The sequence below is a fragment of the Acomys russatus genome, chromosome 24, assembly GCF_903995435.1.
Source record: "Acomys russatus chromosome 24, mAcoRus1.1, whole genome shotgun sequence".
Taxonomy (NCBI): Eukaryota; Metazoa; Chordata; class Mammalia; order Rodentia; family Muridae; genus Acomys; species Acomys russatus.
In genome coordinates, this window is record NC_067160.1 from 59368833 (window position 1) to 59386955 (window position 18123).

The 18123-nt window shown below is 55.2% G+C and overlaps 2 protein-coding genes across 3 annotated transcripts; one reads left to right on the plus strand and one right to left on the minus strand.

Annotated features, from left to right (window-relative positions):
• The first annotated feature begins 246 nt into the window (after positions 1–246).
• Cacfd1 (calcium channel flower domain containing 1) lies at positions 247–7947 on the plus strand. 2 transcript variants are annotated; one of them, XM_051166552.1, is made up of 5 exons: positions 247–385; positions 2950–3022; positions 4303–4428; positions 7126–7233; positions 7613–7947. In XM_051166552.1, exons 1-5 carry the CDS (start codon positions 268–270, stop codon positions 7701–7703), a joined length of 516 nt encoding a protein of 171 aa, XP_051022509.1. In that variant the 5' UTR covers positions 247–267; the 3' UTR covers positions 7704–7947. The 2 variants fall into 2 exon arrangements, with proteins under 2 accessions (XP_051022509.1, XP_051022510.1); XM_051166553.1 differs by lacking the exon at positions 247–385 and adding an exon at positions 2275–2402.
• Positions 7948–10095: 2148 nt separating this feature from the next.
• On the minus strand, positions 10096–15950 carry Slc2a6 (solute carrier family 2 member 6). The gene is made up of 10 exons (XM_051166601.1): positions 15783–15950; positions 15081–15243; positions 14101–14307; positions 13438–13537; positions 12776–12984; positions 12364–12516; positions 11759–11867; positions 11293–11478; positions 10967–11112; positions 10096–10263 (listed from the first exon to the last, which is right to left on the minus strand). Exons 1-10 carry the CDS (start codon positions 15869–15871, stop codon positions 10108–10110), a joined length of 1518 nt encoding a protein of 505 aa, XP_051022558.1. The 5' UTR covers positions 15872–15950; the 3' UTR covers positions 10096–10107.
• Positions 15951–18123: the final 2173 nt, after the last annotated feature.

An 18123-nucleotide genomic window follows, 5' to 3' on the forward strand; every position in this document is an offset into this window, starting at 1 on the left:
TTCACCACTTCTAGACTACGTCTTCCAATCTTGGGAAAGAGAAAAGACCGGCGCGGATATGGCTCACTTGTCGCTGGCTGGCACGGTGCGCCTAACGAATCGTAAACACGCCCCTTATGCTAATTTTCGCCAGTCCCCAGCCCGCCCTCTCGCTCCCCGCTGTGGCCTGCGGGTCCGCCCCTATGCTAATCGCCGCTTCTCCCACAAGGCTGCGCGCGGGTGGCCACGTCCCTTTGTGCGCGCCCGGGGCTGCGCGCAGTGTCCAGCATGAGCGGCTTGGGCGCCGCGGGAGCGCCCGTCGGCCCAGCCCCGCCGGCTCAGGAGGAGGGCATGACATGGTGGTACCGCTGGCTGTGCCGCCTGGCCGGCGTGCTAGGGGCCGTGTGTGAGTACCGCGTCCGAGGGGCGGGCGTCCCCGGGGTTGCCATGGCTCCGGGCCTCAGGCCTGCGTTCCGCCTCCCCGAGCTCGGGTCGCCACAGCCACCGAGCTGTCCCGGCCTTGTCCTGAGGAGTCGAGACTCACACCGGAACCTCCTCGGCCTGATGATGCTCACCTAGGCTGGGGTGGGACTGCCACATCCCCAGCCTTTAGACAAAGCTTGTTTATAAGTGGGGGCGGGGCCAGGTCTCCACCGGCTGGAAAGTTTGTTTGAGAGTCAGACGGTGCCAGAGGGTAAATGGCCCCTCAAGGTGGCTGGGCAGTGGGTGAAGAGGCATCTTCTTCTCGGGTTCTTACTTTCTATTTAGACTCCGGTTCTTTTGGTGTCCGTACTCTCTAATTCTTCTTGCGGGCTTCAAAAGGATGGAGAGGAAGGCAGGCCCGCCTCTTTAGGGCAGCTTTACTGTTGGCCTTCCAAACAAGACCTCTGAACCGAGGGTGTTTGCTAAATCCTGTCCGCCCCGTTCATTGTGGATTCCTCGAAGCCCAGGGGAGTGCTGGTCTCTGGAAAGGAAGGTCTGAGGATCCCATTGCCTACCTGGGGCAGGAGCAGGAACTGTGGGGGTAGGGCAGACTCCCCCTGTTCTGCTGCCTGGAGGAGTTACCTGGGAGCCCCATCTGTCCAGATGATCCAGCCGGAAGTCTAGATGGGTGGGGTTAGGTATGTGCTGCCCTGGTGAGGCAGCTCCGGAGGAGGCAGTCTCCTGAGGATGAGTTCAAATCCGCCCCAGTGCAGTTAACTATTTCAAGGTGGTATTAAAGGGGTGCAGGAGCAAGGACAGAAGATCTCCCCAACCTTCCTGCTGGGTTCGAGCCATAGGTGAAACCTGTGGCTCTAACTTGAATTGCTCCCTGAGCCTTCAGATTTGGGGGCCATCAAGGATTTGAATACTGGCATACCACAGTGGGGTAGGAAAAGGTGTGTTTGCTTTCCAAACTCAATAGGGTTTTTGACAGGAGTTGTGGCTAAGTGGCTTACTTTGGCATAGGGTTGGTCTCTCCTGGAGTCGGGGACTGTGGAGGGGTTGATTCTGGTCCCAAAGACATCTGTAGACAATAGCTATGAGAAGAAAGGATTGTATAGTGACACCTCCCTTATCTGGAGGGCATGAGCATTAGCACTCCAGGTGGACGGATGTATTTGAGTCTCTGGTTGTCAAAGGACTCCTGTGTTTGTCTGGGTTGTGACGTGGTCCTCCCGAAGCTGGCTGTTTAGGACAGTGTGGGCGGAGCAGAGCCGCAGATGGAATGCTGGTGGCACCAGGTCTCAGCCCCTCACTTCTGTGGACCTGGAAGTTTTGCTGCCAGAGCCACATCTGGATGAGTGCTGCTTCCAGCTCTTTGTTAGCGAAGGAGACCGTGACGTAGACGCTGTGCCGCTCAGAGTTGGTCATCTGGTCCATTCTACTGCATCAGTGTGTGTAACACAGGGAAGTGGAAAATGGTGGAATTCCAGGCCCAGTGGAGGGATCAGGTGCCGCAGGCCTGCTGCAAGTTTAATGAGTTGGTGCTAATTGCAGCCTCAGAGGGCCAACACTCTGCCCCTCCCTGGCGACAATTGGGCTTATGTCCTGCCAGGCTGGGCAGCTCCCAAGAATATCCTCAGAGGCCCCCCACAGTTCCTGGTGAAGCCAGCTGTCAGCTGTGGGTGGGCGGGGCAGACTGCATCCCTGAGGTGCGGTCAGAGGGGAGGTCAGAGGGGAGGAGCCTCAGGCTTTCCGATGGATGGAGTGCACATACTGTCCCCTCATGGTGCCTTGCTGTCCATGTGTAGGAGAGAAAATGAGCTTAGAAAGCTGAAATGCTCAGTGTCACGTGGCTGGTGTTTTAGATAGGGGATTGTCATTTGGACCTTACCTGGTGCCCATCAGTGTATCCTGAGAGCCATCCCTGTCCTGACCCAAATCCAAGCTGTAGCCATAGTGACGACCCATGTCTGTAATCCCAGCTCCCAGGAGGCAAGGTAGTGTTTGAGGTCAGCTTCAGCTATAGAGCAGGACTCTGCCTCAAAGGAAAAAAAAAAAAAACCAAAAACCCTCGCCAAGCAAGTATAAACACCAACAAACAATACATAAACATAAAACAATACATCTGAGCTGAGGGCGTTTTGAGTAGTCCACCATGTGGTGATGAGAGGCAGCCCTTGCTAAGATTCTCACTGAAGGCAGAACAGGCCTGACCTCTTGAGGGGACGTTGTGTGTGTGTGTGTGTGTGTGTGTGGCGGGGGGTGGGGTGGGGTGTTGGTAATATCTGGGAACCAAGCCTGGCCTATCAGAGCCATAGGTGTGAGAGAGGAGTTGCTTTAACAGTCAGTCCCCCAAGTGTGAGGCTCAGAAGTCGCCTCACTGCGCCTTACTCTCAGCTGCCTCAGGAGACGGTAGGTTGCTGAGGGAAGCCCTCACGCAGAGCATCTACAAGGAGACCCATGGTCTCACTGTCTGCCCAGACAGCCTTCTGCGAGCTCTGCCTCAGACTCTGCTAACCCCTGCCCGTGTCTTTTGTTTTGAAGCCTGTGCCATCTCTGGCCTCTTCAACTGCGTAACGATCCACCCTATGAACATCGCAGCTGGCGTGTGGATGATGTGAGTAGCTGTGAAGGCGCTGCCCCAGTGGGTCCAAGGTCTGCGATGCCGGGCTCCTCCCTGTCCTGCTTCCACCACATTTAGGTTTCCTGACAGCTGCCTCACCTTTCTTGGGTGCAAGGTCACAGATACAGTTGCTAAGCATCTTTGTAGCCAGACACTGTAGGCTCCTTGTCTACCCCAATGGGCCCTTCCCTCTGGAAGCTTCAGGGCCATGGTGTGTAAGGTCAGAGTTGAGGATCTAAGAGGAAGAGAGGAGGGTGGTCAGCTGTGAGGTGGTTAGCAGGGCTAGAGTTAGTGGGGCGGATCCAGGTGGGACTGGTGGCTATAACATCCACAGGTGAGCTCCTGATCACTCTCTTCCAGGGCAGCTGGATCCCAGGGCTGCTCAGGGACCACGGGAAACACTGTACATTAACATGTTAGTGGCCACAGGGGGGCTACACAGTCATCTGGGGGCAACGTATAGGTCCTGCCTTGAGCCTCAGGCTAGGATGATTTGGGTCTTGTGGTGATGCATACAAAGGCCTGCGATGGCCCAGGGTAGCAAGAATGGGGACTGTAGAGGCTGTGTACAGATTGGGGGAACAGTGAGCTGGTATCTGGAAGACCGGTAGTGAGTGATGGTGTGGAGGAGGACAGTGACCAAGAGTTACAAGAGCTGTGTCAGGCTGTCGGTGGCATTTTCCTCTTAGATAGATATGGAGCCTGGCAAAGGCCCAGTTGTCTGGCCATGACCGTTACACACCTGTGGGAGCCAAGGCCTTCAGCACCAGCAGCCGAGCTGCTCCCAGCAGCTGGTCAAGGACCGAAGGTTACTGAGTGAAAGCTCCCAGTGTGAGCTGCTCGCTGCCCTGCAACTAACCACCTGACCCACATGCTCCCAGGCCTCAGTGACCGCGTGGTCCAGCCAGCTCTTCCACTTCTGCTCTGGGCAGCCTGCCCTCAATGGCACTGTTAGCGACTATAGTGACAGTACTAGCAACTGATGATGGTGGCTAGGTTTTGTAGATGAACATGCCGGCTCAAGAGAACATCCACTTCACAGTACGATGGGTAAAGAGATCAGACACCAGGCTCTTCCTCTAGGATGCTTGGGCAGTGAGGGGTGGCGGGGTAGGGTGGGGTGCTTGGCAGAAACTGGTACCCTGTAGTATCCAGGTGTTTACAGAAGCAGAGGGCCTGGGAGAGGGTCGTGTTCCTGGAGCCACGGGCACGAGGAGGGCTGCCGCCGCCCAGGTGGTCAACTGTCACTGTCCTTCCTGCCTTTGCCTCTGCAGCATGAATGCCTTCATCCTGTTGCTGTGCGAGGCACCCTTCTGCTGCCAGTTTGTGGAGTTTGCAAACACAGTAGCTGAGAAGGTGGACCGGCTGCGCTCCTGGCAGAAGGCTGTCTTCTACTGCGGGTGAGGGGCTGCTGGGCGGGGCCTGTGGCATGGCTCCTCAAAATCGTGCTGATTAAAACACGTGCTGGTGAGGTGGGTGGGACAGGGCAGAAGCTTTTATTTGATGGCTGTGGACATACCCACTGGCCTGTCCAAGAACAACTGCTAAAGACCCAGAATGGGACCCAGTATCTGCCTCCTGGAGTTCAGACGGCAGCTATGGCCACGCAAGTGTTCCGAGATCTCTCTAGTGCTTGCCGAAGGACATACATGGAGGGTCAGGGAGGCAGCTTGGTTTTGCTCTTTCACTTGGGAGTTTCCACACAGGTCATAGTGAATCTATGTGGGCATTGTGTGTGCAGCCTGGAGAGGGAGAGGTCCTGACATGCGATTGCAGAGCAGAAAACACCATTTTCCTCTAAATACACATTTTCTCCATCTGGTTCTGACAAGTGCAGTGTGTCAGAGACTGCACCACTTCTGAGATAAGTTTAATACATGAAGCCTCTAAAGAAGGGCTTTTGCATGAGAGCCCGGCCAGGCAGTGGTGTTTATGACAATTATCAGGATTAGGTTTAAGATCAGGTTAGACCCACAGTTGATGGAGGCTCCGTGGCTTCTGAGAATACACAGTGAGTGCGGACTTGCAGACAGTTTTCTGACATGTCTAGGCATCTCAAGGCATCATAGATTGCAAAGTTCTAATCAGTGTAGCATTGTGTTGGTGTGCACACATCATGTGCGCATGCGTGTGGAAAATACTAGAGGTGGATATCAGGTGTTTTCCTCAGGGTCTTCCCCCTGAATCTGGAGCTCATAAACTTGGCTAGGCTGCCTGGCTGGTGAGCTCTAGGAACCCACCTGCTCCTGCCTCAGCAGCCCTGAAGGACTTGGATTTGTTTGTGGATCCAAACGGGACCTCGCGTGTGCGTGTGCAGCAGGCACTTACCACTACACTGTCTCCTCACCCTTCCCTCTTTTCTTTTCCCTTGGTATTTGAGACGGTCTCATTGTGTAGACCAGGCTGGCCTTGAACTCACAGAGATTCTTCTGTCTCTGCCTCCTGAGTGCTGGGATTAAGGGCATGGCTTTCTATGGGTTTTTAAGATGTGTTGTTGTCGACCTCACTACCTATTCCGTTATTGGCATGTGTCCCTCCAGTCTGAACCCAGACACTTTGGAAGCTCATCTTTGACGTGATTATAATGGTTACATGTAAGTTTGTACTTGCTTTTTTGACTTGCTGTGGTATCAAGATTTTCATTATTATCACAAAAAACTGAGACTCCTTTTAATGTTAAGCACACTTATTCTGCTGGACGTAGTGCCTTTTTCTTGATTTGTTAGCTGATGTCAATCAAGTCTGGTGAACGTCTGTCTGCCAAAACTACCATGACGACATCTGTAGGCGATGTTTCCGGGTGTGGAATTACCAGACCAAAGGTTACGATCATTCAAAAGGTCTTAACATCCATGACTCAGTTGCTTTCCCAAGATGCCATCTGGGTGTCCCTCCCCTCCCCTCCCTCCCTCATCCATGCCCAGTGCTACTTTCATGTTTATATTGATTGTCTAAGAAGTAAAATACCCTCCTGTGTATTCACATTCATTTTCTTTTTTAAGAGGTTTCTGGTTTCTGGTCCACGCTTTTGAGAGCTTTAATGTTCGACTCTGCAGGCTGTTTGTTTTCAGTATTAAAGACCTCAGATTCCTGTTACGTTTCCCACTCGAATTTTTCTCCCAGCCTGTCAGTGGCCTTTAATGTTAATTTTTTTTCTCCTGCGATCTTTTCCCTTGTGATTATTATGTTATCATAGAGGATCCTCGACTTAGGACAGGTTTCCATTTTGACAAAACAAATACTCTGTTGAAAACGTGGTAGCACGCCTCACCTACCAAATACAGCTGTTGCCAACCTTCACCATGCTTAAAGCCCTGATACTGGGTGTTGTGATTGGGTACGGCATCATGTAAGATGGCCATAAAGCTGGGACTCAGAACTCCACTCAGTGTCTGCTGAGTACCGCAAGCCCAACTATCTAAGTTAAGGACCCCCAAGTCTGCCTCAGTGACGTCTACACTGGAAATCCAAGGAGTACAGTTGGTTCTGAGTGTCATCCGCCTGCTCGGTGAGACGCCTTTCCAGGTGACTGGACTGAGGGCTGGGCTGCAGGCTCCAGTATCTTCCTGGGTCAGCATTTCAGGGCTTCACCTCAAGTTGGAAAATCCCAACCCTCCTGATTGAGCTGAAGAGGTTCTGAAGGGACTCACCACCAGGTGGCGCCAGGCTGCTACTGAAGCCCCATACCTGCACTGAGTCCAGTGTTTTCCATGGTGTGAGTTACACAGCTGGCCCAGGGTTGCTGTTTCACAAGAGTGTTCATTCAGTGCTGTGATGTGGGTGAGGGATAAGTGGCCAGCAGCCCTTACCTTGATGTCAGGGTCTCAGGTTTGACCCCACTATACAGCCTAGTGGAGCCTCTCTTGGTCACAGGGCTATACAGATGGACTATACCCCAGCCCCCTGGGTCCAGCCTCTCTGTTTTAATGAATAGTGGGGTCATTTACCCAGATCTTTGCTGTTTTAACTCTGTGGGTCACAGATCTTGTATGGCTTTAAACTCTGTCCCCAGAAAAGATGGGATTTTAGGGATGTTTGAAGACAACACGTGGGCAGCATGGGGTGGGAGTGCACCCTTGACCTCTGTTTTCTCCTAGGATGGCCATCGTCCCCATCGTCATGAGCCTGACCCTGACCACACTGCTGGGCAATGCCATCGCCTTTGCCACCGGGGTGCTGTACGGATTGTCTGCCCTGGGCAAAAAGTACGTCTGCTGTCTAGTCCCAGGGTGGGGCCTCCGCTGCTGCCCCTGATGTCCCATCTCAAGGGGGGGAAAGTCTAAGTGGGACCCTTTGTCTAGTTGTTTTGCAGTGTCCACAGGTGACTTGTCTGTACTCTGAGAAAGAGACAAGCAATGAGGGGCAGGTTAGGTAGCCTCTCTTGCTGGCTGCCACCTCTTCCCTAGCTCAGTCAGTGCCAGGCAATAGATGCCCCTCTCAGGGTAACAAGACTTCTGCCCCTTTGACAGTGATCTCTGGGGAGCAGTCCTGGGGGACTCTGCCCGTAAGGCACACCTGGGTTGCAGCCTGGGAGTTGGTGGTGGGAAGGCTGTGCCTATGAAACACCTACTTTTCTCTCTCCAGGGGTGATGCCATTTCTTATGCTCGGATCCAGCAGCAGAGGCAGCAGGCAGACGAGGAGAAGCTGGCTGAGACTCTGGAGGGAGAGCTGTGAAGTGAGGCAGGGCGGCCTATCCTCACTGCGAACAGCCATTGGATTCTGTGTGAATTCTGGAGAAGGCTGACTGTCAACTCTGTTAAATGGCCCAGGAGAGGAGTCCCTGCAAGTCTCCATGCCTCGAGTCTTCCTGTGCCTACCCTGTTCACTGGACCTCCTGAGCTTGGGGCTCCTGCCCCACCAGTCCCGAAGGCCTGAGCCGTAGGCTATGGTGGGATGAACGCACTCCTGTCCGCCTGCGGTGCAGAGTCTGTGCTGGTGACCCTCCCAGACCTCAGAGCAGCCTCCCCTGAACACAGTGGTCCTTGCTTGGTTAAGAGGCTGATCACCCAGGCTCCTGCCCTTCAGGCTTCATCCTGTCTAGGTCCAAGCTTGCTGGCTGTCGGGGCTTCAGTTATGTTCCATGCACCTGTCCTCAGAGCAGAGGACAAGCGCAACAGTGTCCTGATGGCAGCTGCTGCCACCAGGAAAAGGAGAGATGGTTAGTCCTTTGAGAATCTGTAGCACTCCCAGGATGCAGCTTCCTGGCCAGAAGAGCAGCCTTGGTAGTGGCCAGAGGGCTGGATGGAGGTTCCCTGGTGCTCAGTGCTAGGAAATATGTGTGTGTGGGGGGGGGGCGTGGTGTTGTTGTGTCGGGGTGTGTACTCCTGCCAGCCTGCATGGAGAATCTCGTCAGGGATGGCAGGTTCCCTATTTGTAGGGACTGACCTCAGGTATTCCTCCCAACCTGCCCCTGGCAGCCTGCAACCTTTGGAGAGCTGGGCAGAGGCTAGAGCCTCTTACACAGAGCTGGCCCCTGCTCAGGTACCAGACCATGGAGGACAAGGCTGCGTGGCAAGGGCATGGGGAGCTGCTACGCTGGACCGTGGCCTGGCTGCCCCTCTCCTTCCTCTGCACTGCTGACTTTTCCTACTGTCCTGTGACACTGGCACTAGTGGCTGATTAGATGGCTGACAGACACACGGTTGGTGGCCTGGCTGAGGATGGTGTGGGGAATGCTGGGCCCTGCCTCCCTCCTGTGCTACACTTCAGCTGGGCCTGCTCCAGGGAACCTAGCCCTGAGTTGTCAGGCTTCTAGGGGATCTCTAGCTCGTCAGTGTTTGGGACCAGGAGGGGTTGGGTATTCTGTTTGGGATAGAGGCTTTGGGGATAGCAGCAGTTCTCCAGAGAGCCTGGCTGTGCTGAACCGGGGTGGCAGAAACATCAGAATAGCTGGCATGGAAGGACATGTGCCTTCACAGTCCATCGGAGGCTATTTTTCTCAAGCCAGGGATGGGCTTCAAGGGCTGTGTGTGCATGCGTGAGTGTGTGCGTGTGTGTGCGTGTGCCTGTGTTCACAGTAAGACCTGTCTACCTCCCAGAAGGAGCAAACCCCCACCTGCTCTTCTGGTTACTTGTATAAGCATGACTTTGGTCACTTCTGCCCTGGCAATGGAACTCAGCAGCTACATGTATAGTGAGATTATACTGCACTAGGGAAATCCATCTTGTGATAGATAGGCAGGCTTGGGTAAAGGTAGAGGCCCTCAGCCGTAGACAGATGTGGGGCGGTCACTTAGGCTCTGAGGCTCTTGGCAAGCCTGGTGTCTTCTGTGGCTCCCTTGGCCACCCACCCTTGGCTTGTTTGTTGGTTGGGCTACACTTGGAGTAAAGCAAGATTGTTGGTATGCACAGTCTGCCTGTCTTCAGTGCCCATAACTGCAAGGAGACCCTGGGCCTGGCAGCTGTAGAAGGCGAGCTGGCACTCGGCTCCACAGTAGCTGCTGCTTTCTCTGCGCTGGCAGTCTCAGCTGCGCTTGGGGTGGCCTGGCTGCTGGGGTAGGGAGCTTCTCCCTGGAACAGATCCCACTCCCCTTTCCTCCCTGAGGCCACAGGCCCAACTCCTTTATTTTGAACAATGGTAAAGAGTTTGCAGACTAGAGGTATCCAAGGTTGCACTGGACCCTACACTCTGGCCTTTGCAAGTCCAGTGTTTCCAAGGTACCCAGACCCTTGTGGGTGCAGGGCCCTGTCCTCTCTATGGCCAACTCATCAGAATAGAGTGATGTGACAGTGTCTCTGTACCAAGCCACTTTGCCACCTCCATTCCTGTTTTCCATCCTCAGCATGGCCCTCCATGGGAAGTGTTCCTTGCAGGAGTGAGGAACTAGGCCCAGGGTCCCAACAGCCTCCTTGTTCTAGGACACAGCCTTTGCTCAGTCTGTGATTAGGCTGCCTGCTCCCGCTGCAGGCCTCAGCTGAAGTATTACAGCAGGCACCTGGTGGGCCCACAACTGGTGGACTGCCTGTCCTGAGACAGAAGTGTGCTCTGGAGCGTGGCTGCTGCTCCGGTTGCAGGTTGAATCTGTCGCCAGCGCGCAAGCAGCCTGAGTGGTTTGGCCCCTTGCAGGCAAACCCCTGCCTAGGGCCTGAAGGACGTCCTGCGGCTGTTGAAGAAAGCCTCGATCTGCTCCAGTGAGCGACCCTTGGTCTCGGGTACACAGCAGCCTGTGAAGAGCAGGCTGAGCAGGCAGACGGCCGAGAAGAAGAAGAAAGGCACCTGGAGGCCGAAGGCATTCTACAGGAGGGAGTCAGGGGAGAAGTCACTGCACAGACACAGCTCTCAGTCATAATGCCATGGGCTCAGCTCGTGTTGGAAGCCTGTGGGGCCTTAGTCTGGCCACTGCTGTTCTCTGAGGCCTCCCAGCTCCCCACCACTTTCCCAAGCTGCCCTTAGCCAGCCTGTCTAGAGACTCTACTCCTAGGTAGGTACCCCTCCACACCTAAGCTCAGGCTGCCACCAGGGCCTGGAGGGCAGCAGGCTGTGTCAGCCCTCCTCTCAACACCCCCCTCCCCCCCACTGAATGGCAGGGCAGGTTCTGCCTTGCGCTGACCCAGCTGGATTTCCCTGGTAGAGTCTGGAGCTGGCCAGCTTTCAGGTATTTTCAGGGCCTGCAGAGTTGGGGTAGGTGTGTTTAGGAAGGACCTCACACCATGCTATCTCGTCAGGTAGCAGGGTTACACTAGAGAGGCCTGCATCCAGTAGGTCAGGAGACAATGCAGCTGGACAGGGCGCCAAGGGCAGAGGTTTGGGATAGGAGGTGATCTGACCCCTCCAAACACTCCCCGCCCCCCAAGTGTTCCAATTTCTTGTAGTGGCCTTGGCTGTGTTATCACGTGGCCATCCCTAGCCTATAAGAGGCCTGTGCTCCTCTCCACAGCTTGCTGAAGGGAGACTAATGCAGAAACCTAACTTGGGAGTCCAGGGGCCAAACACTCACCACTGCCAGCAGGAAGTACTTAGTGAGGACGAAGGCTGTAAGCCAGCTGACAAGCACACAAAGGCCTGAGGCCACACCACGGGCACGCAGGGGCAGAACCTCAGACATGAGGAGCCAGGTGATGGGCCCCCAGCCCATGGCATAGCCTGCCCAGAAGAGGGGAATAGTTGGGCTTAGGCTGTATTGCTTGTTGCAAGAAGGCTCTATTCTCCAGCTCCCCAACTCCCCAGGCAAGCCAGGACAGTAACAAAACCCTTGTGCCCCGCCCTCTCCACCACCACAACCAGCCCACCTCTGCTGTGTCCCCACTGCCAGGGTGCTCTTACCCATAATGAAGAGCATGGTGGCCAGCAGGGGTATCAGGGTGAGATAATTGAAGGATGTGACTGGGGGCTGATCTGTGCCCGCCAGGGTCACGCTCTCCAGGCTCACAGTGCTGTTGGGGGTCAGAGGCCTCGGGCCAAACTGGACGTACAGCCCTATCGTCAAGTTGGCAGCAAACATGATGGATGCTGTGGACACATGGGGACCTCAGGACCAGGATCCTGCAAGCTCCACAGCACCTCTTTCTGGGTGGCAAGGCTGGGTTGTGAAAGGGACAACCCTCCCTCCTGCTCCCAACACAGAATGGCAAACTCAGGGTCTCCTGCCACACACACCCCTGGGCTGGCTGGGTGGGCCCCTTTGTTGTTGGAGCTCTAGCAGACCTGTCTGTAGCAGCTGCCATCCTAGGTCCTGGACCATGTGCTAGGGAGGCTTGGGTGTGGCACACCTCAGAGTGGAAACACTCACCTGACACATAGAGCAGGACTTTACGGCCGGCCAGGTCCATGGTGACAGCAGCGATCAGCACAGACAGGAGTCTCACAGCACCAACAATGGCCGCATCCTGCTGGGAGGGCTGTGGAGCCAGGCATTGGGCTGAGAGACCTGGCCCCAGCATTCCGTGTCCTACCATGAGCCATGGTAGGTACTGAACCATAGTTACTTTCTCTGTGCCCCGCCCTTTTCTCTGGGGTTTCCCAGCAGGGGCATTATCTACTATGCCTACCTCTGGTCCTAGGTGGCGCAGACTCTGGTTAGACAGTAATGGTAGACCTGAGTTATTCTTACTGCTAAACCTCGTGGCAGGAAGAACCTGGATGGAACTGGGCTCCTAGGGACCTCATAGGTGCCCCCTGGGATCTGAGCCTGGGGCCATGGTCCAAAGGGTTCCATAGTCTATTAAATTGTGTTCCCTTGTTCTGTATAAAGCTTCACTTGAGAAAAATGTACTAGAGACAGGGCGTGAATCTGCACTGTCCAGGTCTCAGCCATCTAACCCCTTGGCTGCCCTGCCTGTATTCTCCTCAGGAGTCCTCAGGCCTCTGGGCAGTGCTGGCCGAGCGGGTTCTCACCAGCACCACGGCTGTGCTGTCGAAGATGGTCTGTAGGTACACGAGGATGGGCGTGATTCCAGTCAGCTGCTGCAGAAAGCGCATCAGTACTGCGATGAGGATAGGCCGGTACACGCGGGGATCCCGGGCCTCCGCCCACGACACGCGACTGCTCTGGAACACAAAGCCGATGCTGAGGGGCTAGGCCAGTCTCTCCAGCCCTGGCCACCCTGCCTGGCACCTGTGGGTCTAGGGGAGCCCTCCCCTCTTCCAACAGAGGCCAAGCCAGCGGAGAATGCATGGGTTCTATAAAGTGGCAGGAGCCACTCTTGCTTAAGTAAAGTCAACCAAGGACCAGAGGCCTACTGAACGTCGAGGCCACACAGAGTCTTGTGTGTTGAGGCCTCGTCAGCCAGTCCCTCCCATGCTGCACCTGTCTCCGCACGTTGTCCTGGATCTGCTCAAACTCCCAATGGACCTCAGAGTCAGCTCGCAGCCAGGTCAACGCCTGCAGCGCTTCCTCATCCCGGCCCTTCGAGAGCAGGAAGCGAGGCGAGTTGGGCATGAAGCTAAGCAACAGGATCATGACAAGCACAGGCCCCTCCCCAGCCACAGCCAGCCATCGCCATGGCAGCAGAAGACCTGGGGGTGAGAAGCTTCAGTGAGGGGCTGGGGCCTCTGCGGAACCTCGCTGCTCACCCAGCATGGCTTCCCCTGATTGCCCACGTCTCTGTAATGGAGGTGATGGAGGCTGCAGGGATTGCCTGGACCCTGGTGCTACAGTGAAATCCTTACATGGTCTCAGTGCACTGGGGAGTGTTGGGAAGGCTGGGCCTGGGGCTCCCCCCCCATCACCCAGACAGGCAAACTCCCGTATGGGCTTCCCTCCTGAACTGACAGGCTACTAGTCACCCCCATGCTGTGGAAAGATGGTCTGAGGCCACTGCAGCAGGACAAACCTCACTACTCAGAGAGGTGGCACCTATGGGGTCTAGGAAGCCAGGTGTCATGACGGCCAGTGCTGGGCTCCTTCAGGGAGAGCTCCATTCCCCCCATTTCCAGACCCCGAATGCCAGAGTGCAGGATGGTACTTGCCGAGGGCATAGAGAGACAGGGATCCGAACACGGCCATGAGCTGCGGTGTGGCCCCCAGGGCCCCACGAACACCAGGGGGTGCAATCTCAGACACGTATACCTGCAAGGCACATGCCCCAACTTGGGACTTCAGTAGGAATGCACATTCCTGGGCACGCTGCGGTGAGAGAGGGACCTGGGAGCTTGGAGAGGCTGGCAAGGGGTCTTGTTCTGATCTTCCCTTCCCTAGCCAAGAAGTATGCAGAAGCACTCAGCTCTAACGGGTAAGGATGGGGGGCACCCAAGCAAGCCCAGGGTATTCAGACTTGGGGTTGATCAGGCGCCTGTATTTCTCCTAGTGACTCCTTTCTCCTCTGGGCTTGGCCAGAGAATAGGTTTGTGTACGGAGTACTGAGTGAGGTAAGCAGTTGGGGGGGGGGGGAGGCAGGAACTTCCCTTCCCACCCCTTGCTTAATACAAATTTTCTCCAGTTGAGCAATGCATTGAACTGAGGTCAAAACACAGGGTAGGAAGTTTTGGGTAACAATGATGTCAGCTGCTTTGGTGGATGGAGCCGAGATTCCCTGCCTAATGTAAGGGACCCCACACACTTCCACTGAGCAAAGGCTCAGAGGCAGGGGTAGCCCAGAACAGCCCTGAGGCAGTGGAGACATCTGGCCTTACCGGGATGCAGGCAGCAGTGAGTCCCCCGGCAAAGCCTGTCAACATCCTCCCCAACAGGAGCATCCAGAGGCCATGGGCACCTGCCATGAGTGCATAGCCAATGGCCGAGGGGACAGCTGAAAACATGATGCTGAGCTTCCGGCCCAGGAGATCATTGAGTAACATGGCACTGAGGCCCCCAGCTGCGGCACCCAAGGTGAACACGGACTGCAGGGGTGCAAGGAGATACAGTGGAGTTAAGCGTTCTCAGCACCCCCCCCCCAGAGCCTAGTTCATTCCCCCCAGAGCTGCCCCAGAAGCCAGACATTCATTGGTAGGGAGCCCCTGGCAGTAGAGGTGCATAGCGGCCTGTGGACAAGTATATGTAAGGGTGCTATGGCTACCATTCTGCTCTAGGGGTGCAATGGGGCCACCTGTCCACAGTAGCTCTGTCCAGGAGTGTCTTTTTTTTAAAGAAACTGTTTCTTAGCTGTGTTACGGGGAGAACACGGTTGACCCCCCGCCCCCAGGAAGTGTCTGGCATGTGCTCAGCATAGCCTGTGTGAAATGCTCAGGAAACCGGCATCTCTCCAGCTCGGTTGTTAAGTTGCAGGTCTAATGCAGGGTCTCCTGACATTCTAATGCTATGCAGTCGTGGGCTCCTGGGCTCTGTCCTTCTCCATATGGCCCCTCTCATGCCTCTGGCACCTGGTATGCCTGCCTGAAGGCACCCAGAGGATGGCAGGTCTGCTGTGTGACATGGCTTTGGGTATGAGATTGGGAAATATTCCCATCAGCCCCTCCCCACATCTCGGCAGGGTGTCACTTCCTCATGGGTCTGCCATTACCACTAGCAGACAGGAGTGTGTGAGGGAGGGGTACCAGGGCTCTGGAGGGGGGGTGTCCAAGGCTAGGTGATTTGAGTTCCCCATGGTAAAGGCTGAGTGGGTCCGGGACCCCCTCCCCCCACTACCCCATCTGACTTAGAGAACAGGCCTCACCCCAAACCAGGATGCCTGGATTTTGTTCAGGTGTAGTGCTGGGTCAGGAGAGAGCCTCAGCGCAGGGATGACTGGGGACGTGTAGACCAGGGCATACCCAAAGCTGAAATTGCCCAGCACAGCAGCAAAGGTGGCCAGGAACACCCTTCTGTTCTGCAAGGCCCTGGTAGGGTATGGGGTGGAACCAAAGGACCAGGGTCAAGTCCTCTAAATGTACCCTGGGTTCCCAGACTGCTGCTGTCCCTGAGCTCTGTGGCCATCCAGCTCAGCAGACAGCAGCCTGCTGAGTCCAGATGAAGCCTGGGTCCGGGGCCAGTCAAGTCAGTACCTCCTCGAGGCCTGAGGAGCAGCTCTGGGAAATCCCCAAGTGTCAGCTGGGGATGGGGCCCCTTTTTCTCCAGAAAAAGAATTGTGGGTTCTGCCTCCTGCTGTGATGTTCAAAGCTTGCTCTGTGATCTCAGGCGACAAGACCCGCATCCTCTCCAGGTGATCCTCTCCCTGTCTGCGATAGCTGGGGACCCCACCCAGTATTCCTTTGGGGGCTGTCTTCTCTGTGGCTCGTGGGCATGCGGGAAGAGCGAGCCATATGACTCTTGGTGGCCACTCACCAGAGGTCAGTGGTGGCCCAAGGTGTGTGTTGCTGCCAGCCTGCCAGAGATAAGACCGTCGCAACCTCCCACCCCCACGCCCTGCGACTCTCACCCGGCCGGCGCCCTCTCTCCCGGCGACGCGGGCGCCTCGGGGAAGGTGTCATAGTCCAGACTCTGGGTTCCGAGCAGGGGTTCCTGCATGGCCAGAGCGGACGCACGGGTACTACCCGGACTCCACCGCAGCGCAGAAGCATAAGCCCGAGCCCCTAAGTCAGCGGCAGGCAAAGCTCCGCCCTACGGCCGCGATTGGCTGTAGGGAAGCCCTGCAGGGCCGAGCTGTCCAATGGGACGGCCGCTGCCTCGGATGCAGGATGCGGTCGGGCTCTGGGGCGCGTCCACCCGCGTGCGCCCTAAGGCCCCGGATTCTGCCGGGGAAACCCGCACCAAGGGCAGGGCCTACGGTGGCGGGCGGGTCCGAGCGGACACCTGTGCTAGTGGCCTGAGACCCGCCGCTGAGCCCCATTTCTCCAGGCTGTCCCCAGACTGCTCTGTGGCTGGGTCCGGCTTTACGGCGGAGAAGTCCACAGAGTCGAAGCTCGCCAAGGTCACAAGGCGGATTTCCCCCCCTCGCTTGGCTTTATTGTGCCCACTCCTGTTACATAGATGCCACTTCTACATCTGCCACTTCTTGCCTCTTGACACTAGTTGAACTTGGACAGCAGTAGAGGGAGGAGGCCTGAGCAGAGAAAATTAGGGGCAACTCCAGCAGATGTCCTGCGGTGTCTCACTCCATAGCTAGGGACAGAACCCAGGGCTTCTCCCTGCTTAGGCAAACAATCTTATCTCTCAGATACATTTCTGACCTCTGGGATTTCCTGGATGTCGAAATAGCATGGGCCTATTAAGAATCATTCCAGTAATGGTATAAAAATGACAATGAAAAATCGAAACAGAAACTTCTCTGGAATCCCATTCTAGAGGTGGAAAAAAAAAACTACAGGCAAGATGCCCATTTCTGTCTTTGGACTTTTTCAGGCATAGGAGTGGTCTCATTTCCTGTTCGCATTTATTAAGCTGACCCGTTGTGACCAGACTATTAAAGCAGTAAAAGGGCGTTGTAGAAGTCTCGGTTCCCCTTCACTACAATAGGAACACTATTACAGAGAACAACGGGGCCCAGAAAACCACCCATCTCCAGCAGGATGAAGTTTCCGTGGCGTTCCACATCACACCACCTCACATGCAAGCTCATGAACACACGCGTGCGCACACGCACACACCTACCCCCCACCCCCGACACGTGCGCACGCGTTCTTATTTTCTTAAAATTCATTTCGGCGGCTGGAGAAATGGCTCGGCGGCTGGAGAGATGATGGCTCCGCGGCTGCGGCGGTTGCGAGCACTGGCGGCTCTTGCAAAGGGCCCACATGATGATGCACAGACAGCCCCTCCGCTGTGCCTCCATTCCCAGGCTACTGATGCCCTCTTCTGGCTTTCGCTCTTTTATGGTGCAGCCATACACGCAGACAAAACACTCATACACATACAAACTTAAGTTATGTAAATGTTTATTTTATGTTTCTTTGGAGCGTGTGCTCCTGAGGCTGGACTCAGGGAGCTGGAGGAACAGGCAGGCCCCCTAACGGTGATGAGAACCAAACTTGGCTCCTACCATGGGAAGAGCAACTTGTCCTTGTAACCACTGAACCATCTTCTCAGACCCCCTCCCCCTTTTGTCTTTTGAAACAGGGTTTTATGTATCCTAGGCTGACATCAAACTTGCTAGGTAGCCAACCACTTTAATTTTACCCTCCTGCCTTCATCTCCAATTGGGACTGCTGCCTGGTTTCACTCTGTGCTAGGGATTGAATTCAGGCAAGCACTACGCCAATGGAGCTACATCCCAGCCTCTATGTGTGAGATAAATTCCACCAGGTTGTCTAGGCTCGCCTTTTGATACTACTGCCTCAGACACCAAGTGCCTGGGACTGTTAGGTTGGTAGTCAGACATCGGGATGCTTGGTGTCTTTGAGGACATCTCTCACATAATCAACTTTGGACCCCACTTCCTGAATCCTGGCAACACAGTTTTTAAGGAAGTATCATAGTTGCTCCTTAAAAATAAAATAAAATAAAATCATTTTGAGACAAGGTCTTTCTATTTAGCCATGACTGTCCTGGAATTCGCTATTCCAGGCTGACTTTGAACTCACAGAGATGCACCTGACTCTGCCTCCCGAGTGCTGGGATTAAAGGTGTGTGCTATCACACCCAATGTAGGAATTCTTTAAGTACCTTATTTTAAAAATTGTTTTACATAAAAAAAAGTGTGTGTGTGTGTGTGTGTGCGCGCGCGCGCGCGCGCGCACACCTGCCATAGAGAAGAGGTCAGAGAACAACTTGGAAGGTTGAACTCAGGTTGTCTGGTTTAGCAGCAAGCATCTTTATCCACT

Bases quoted from the DNA above. Each gene is read 5' to 3' on its own strand.
- Cacfd1 (XM_051166552.1), top strand. From the start codon at position 268: ATGAGCGGCTTGGGCGCCGCGGGAGCGCCCGTCGGCCCAGCCCCGCCG. The intron at 386-2,949 runs GTGAGTACCGCG...TTTGTTTTGAAG, and splicing joins CGGCGTGCTAGGGGCCGTGT to CCTGTGCCATCTCTGGCCTC. The intron at 7,234-7,612 runs GTACGTCTGCTG...TTCTCTCTCCAG, and splicing joins TTGTCTGCCCTGGGCAAAAA to GGGTGATGCCATTTCTTATG.
- Slc2a6 (XM_051166601.1), bottom strand. From the start codon at position 15,871: ATGCAGGAACCCCTGCTCGGAACCCAGAGTCTGGACTATGACACCTTC. The intron at 13,538-14,100 runs GTAAGGCCAGAT...TGTGCCTTGCAG, and splicing joins TCACTGCTGCCTGCATCCCG to GTATACGTGTCTGAGATTGC. The intron at 12,985-13,437 runs GCAAGTACCATC...TCTCACCCCCAG, and splicing joins CCTGTCTCTCTATGCCCTCG to GTCTTCTGCTGCCATGGCGA.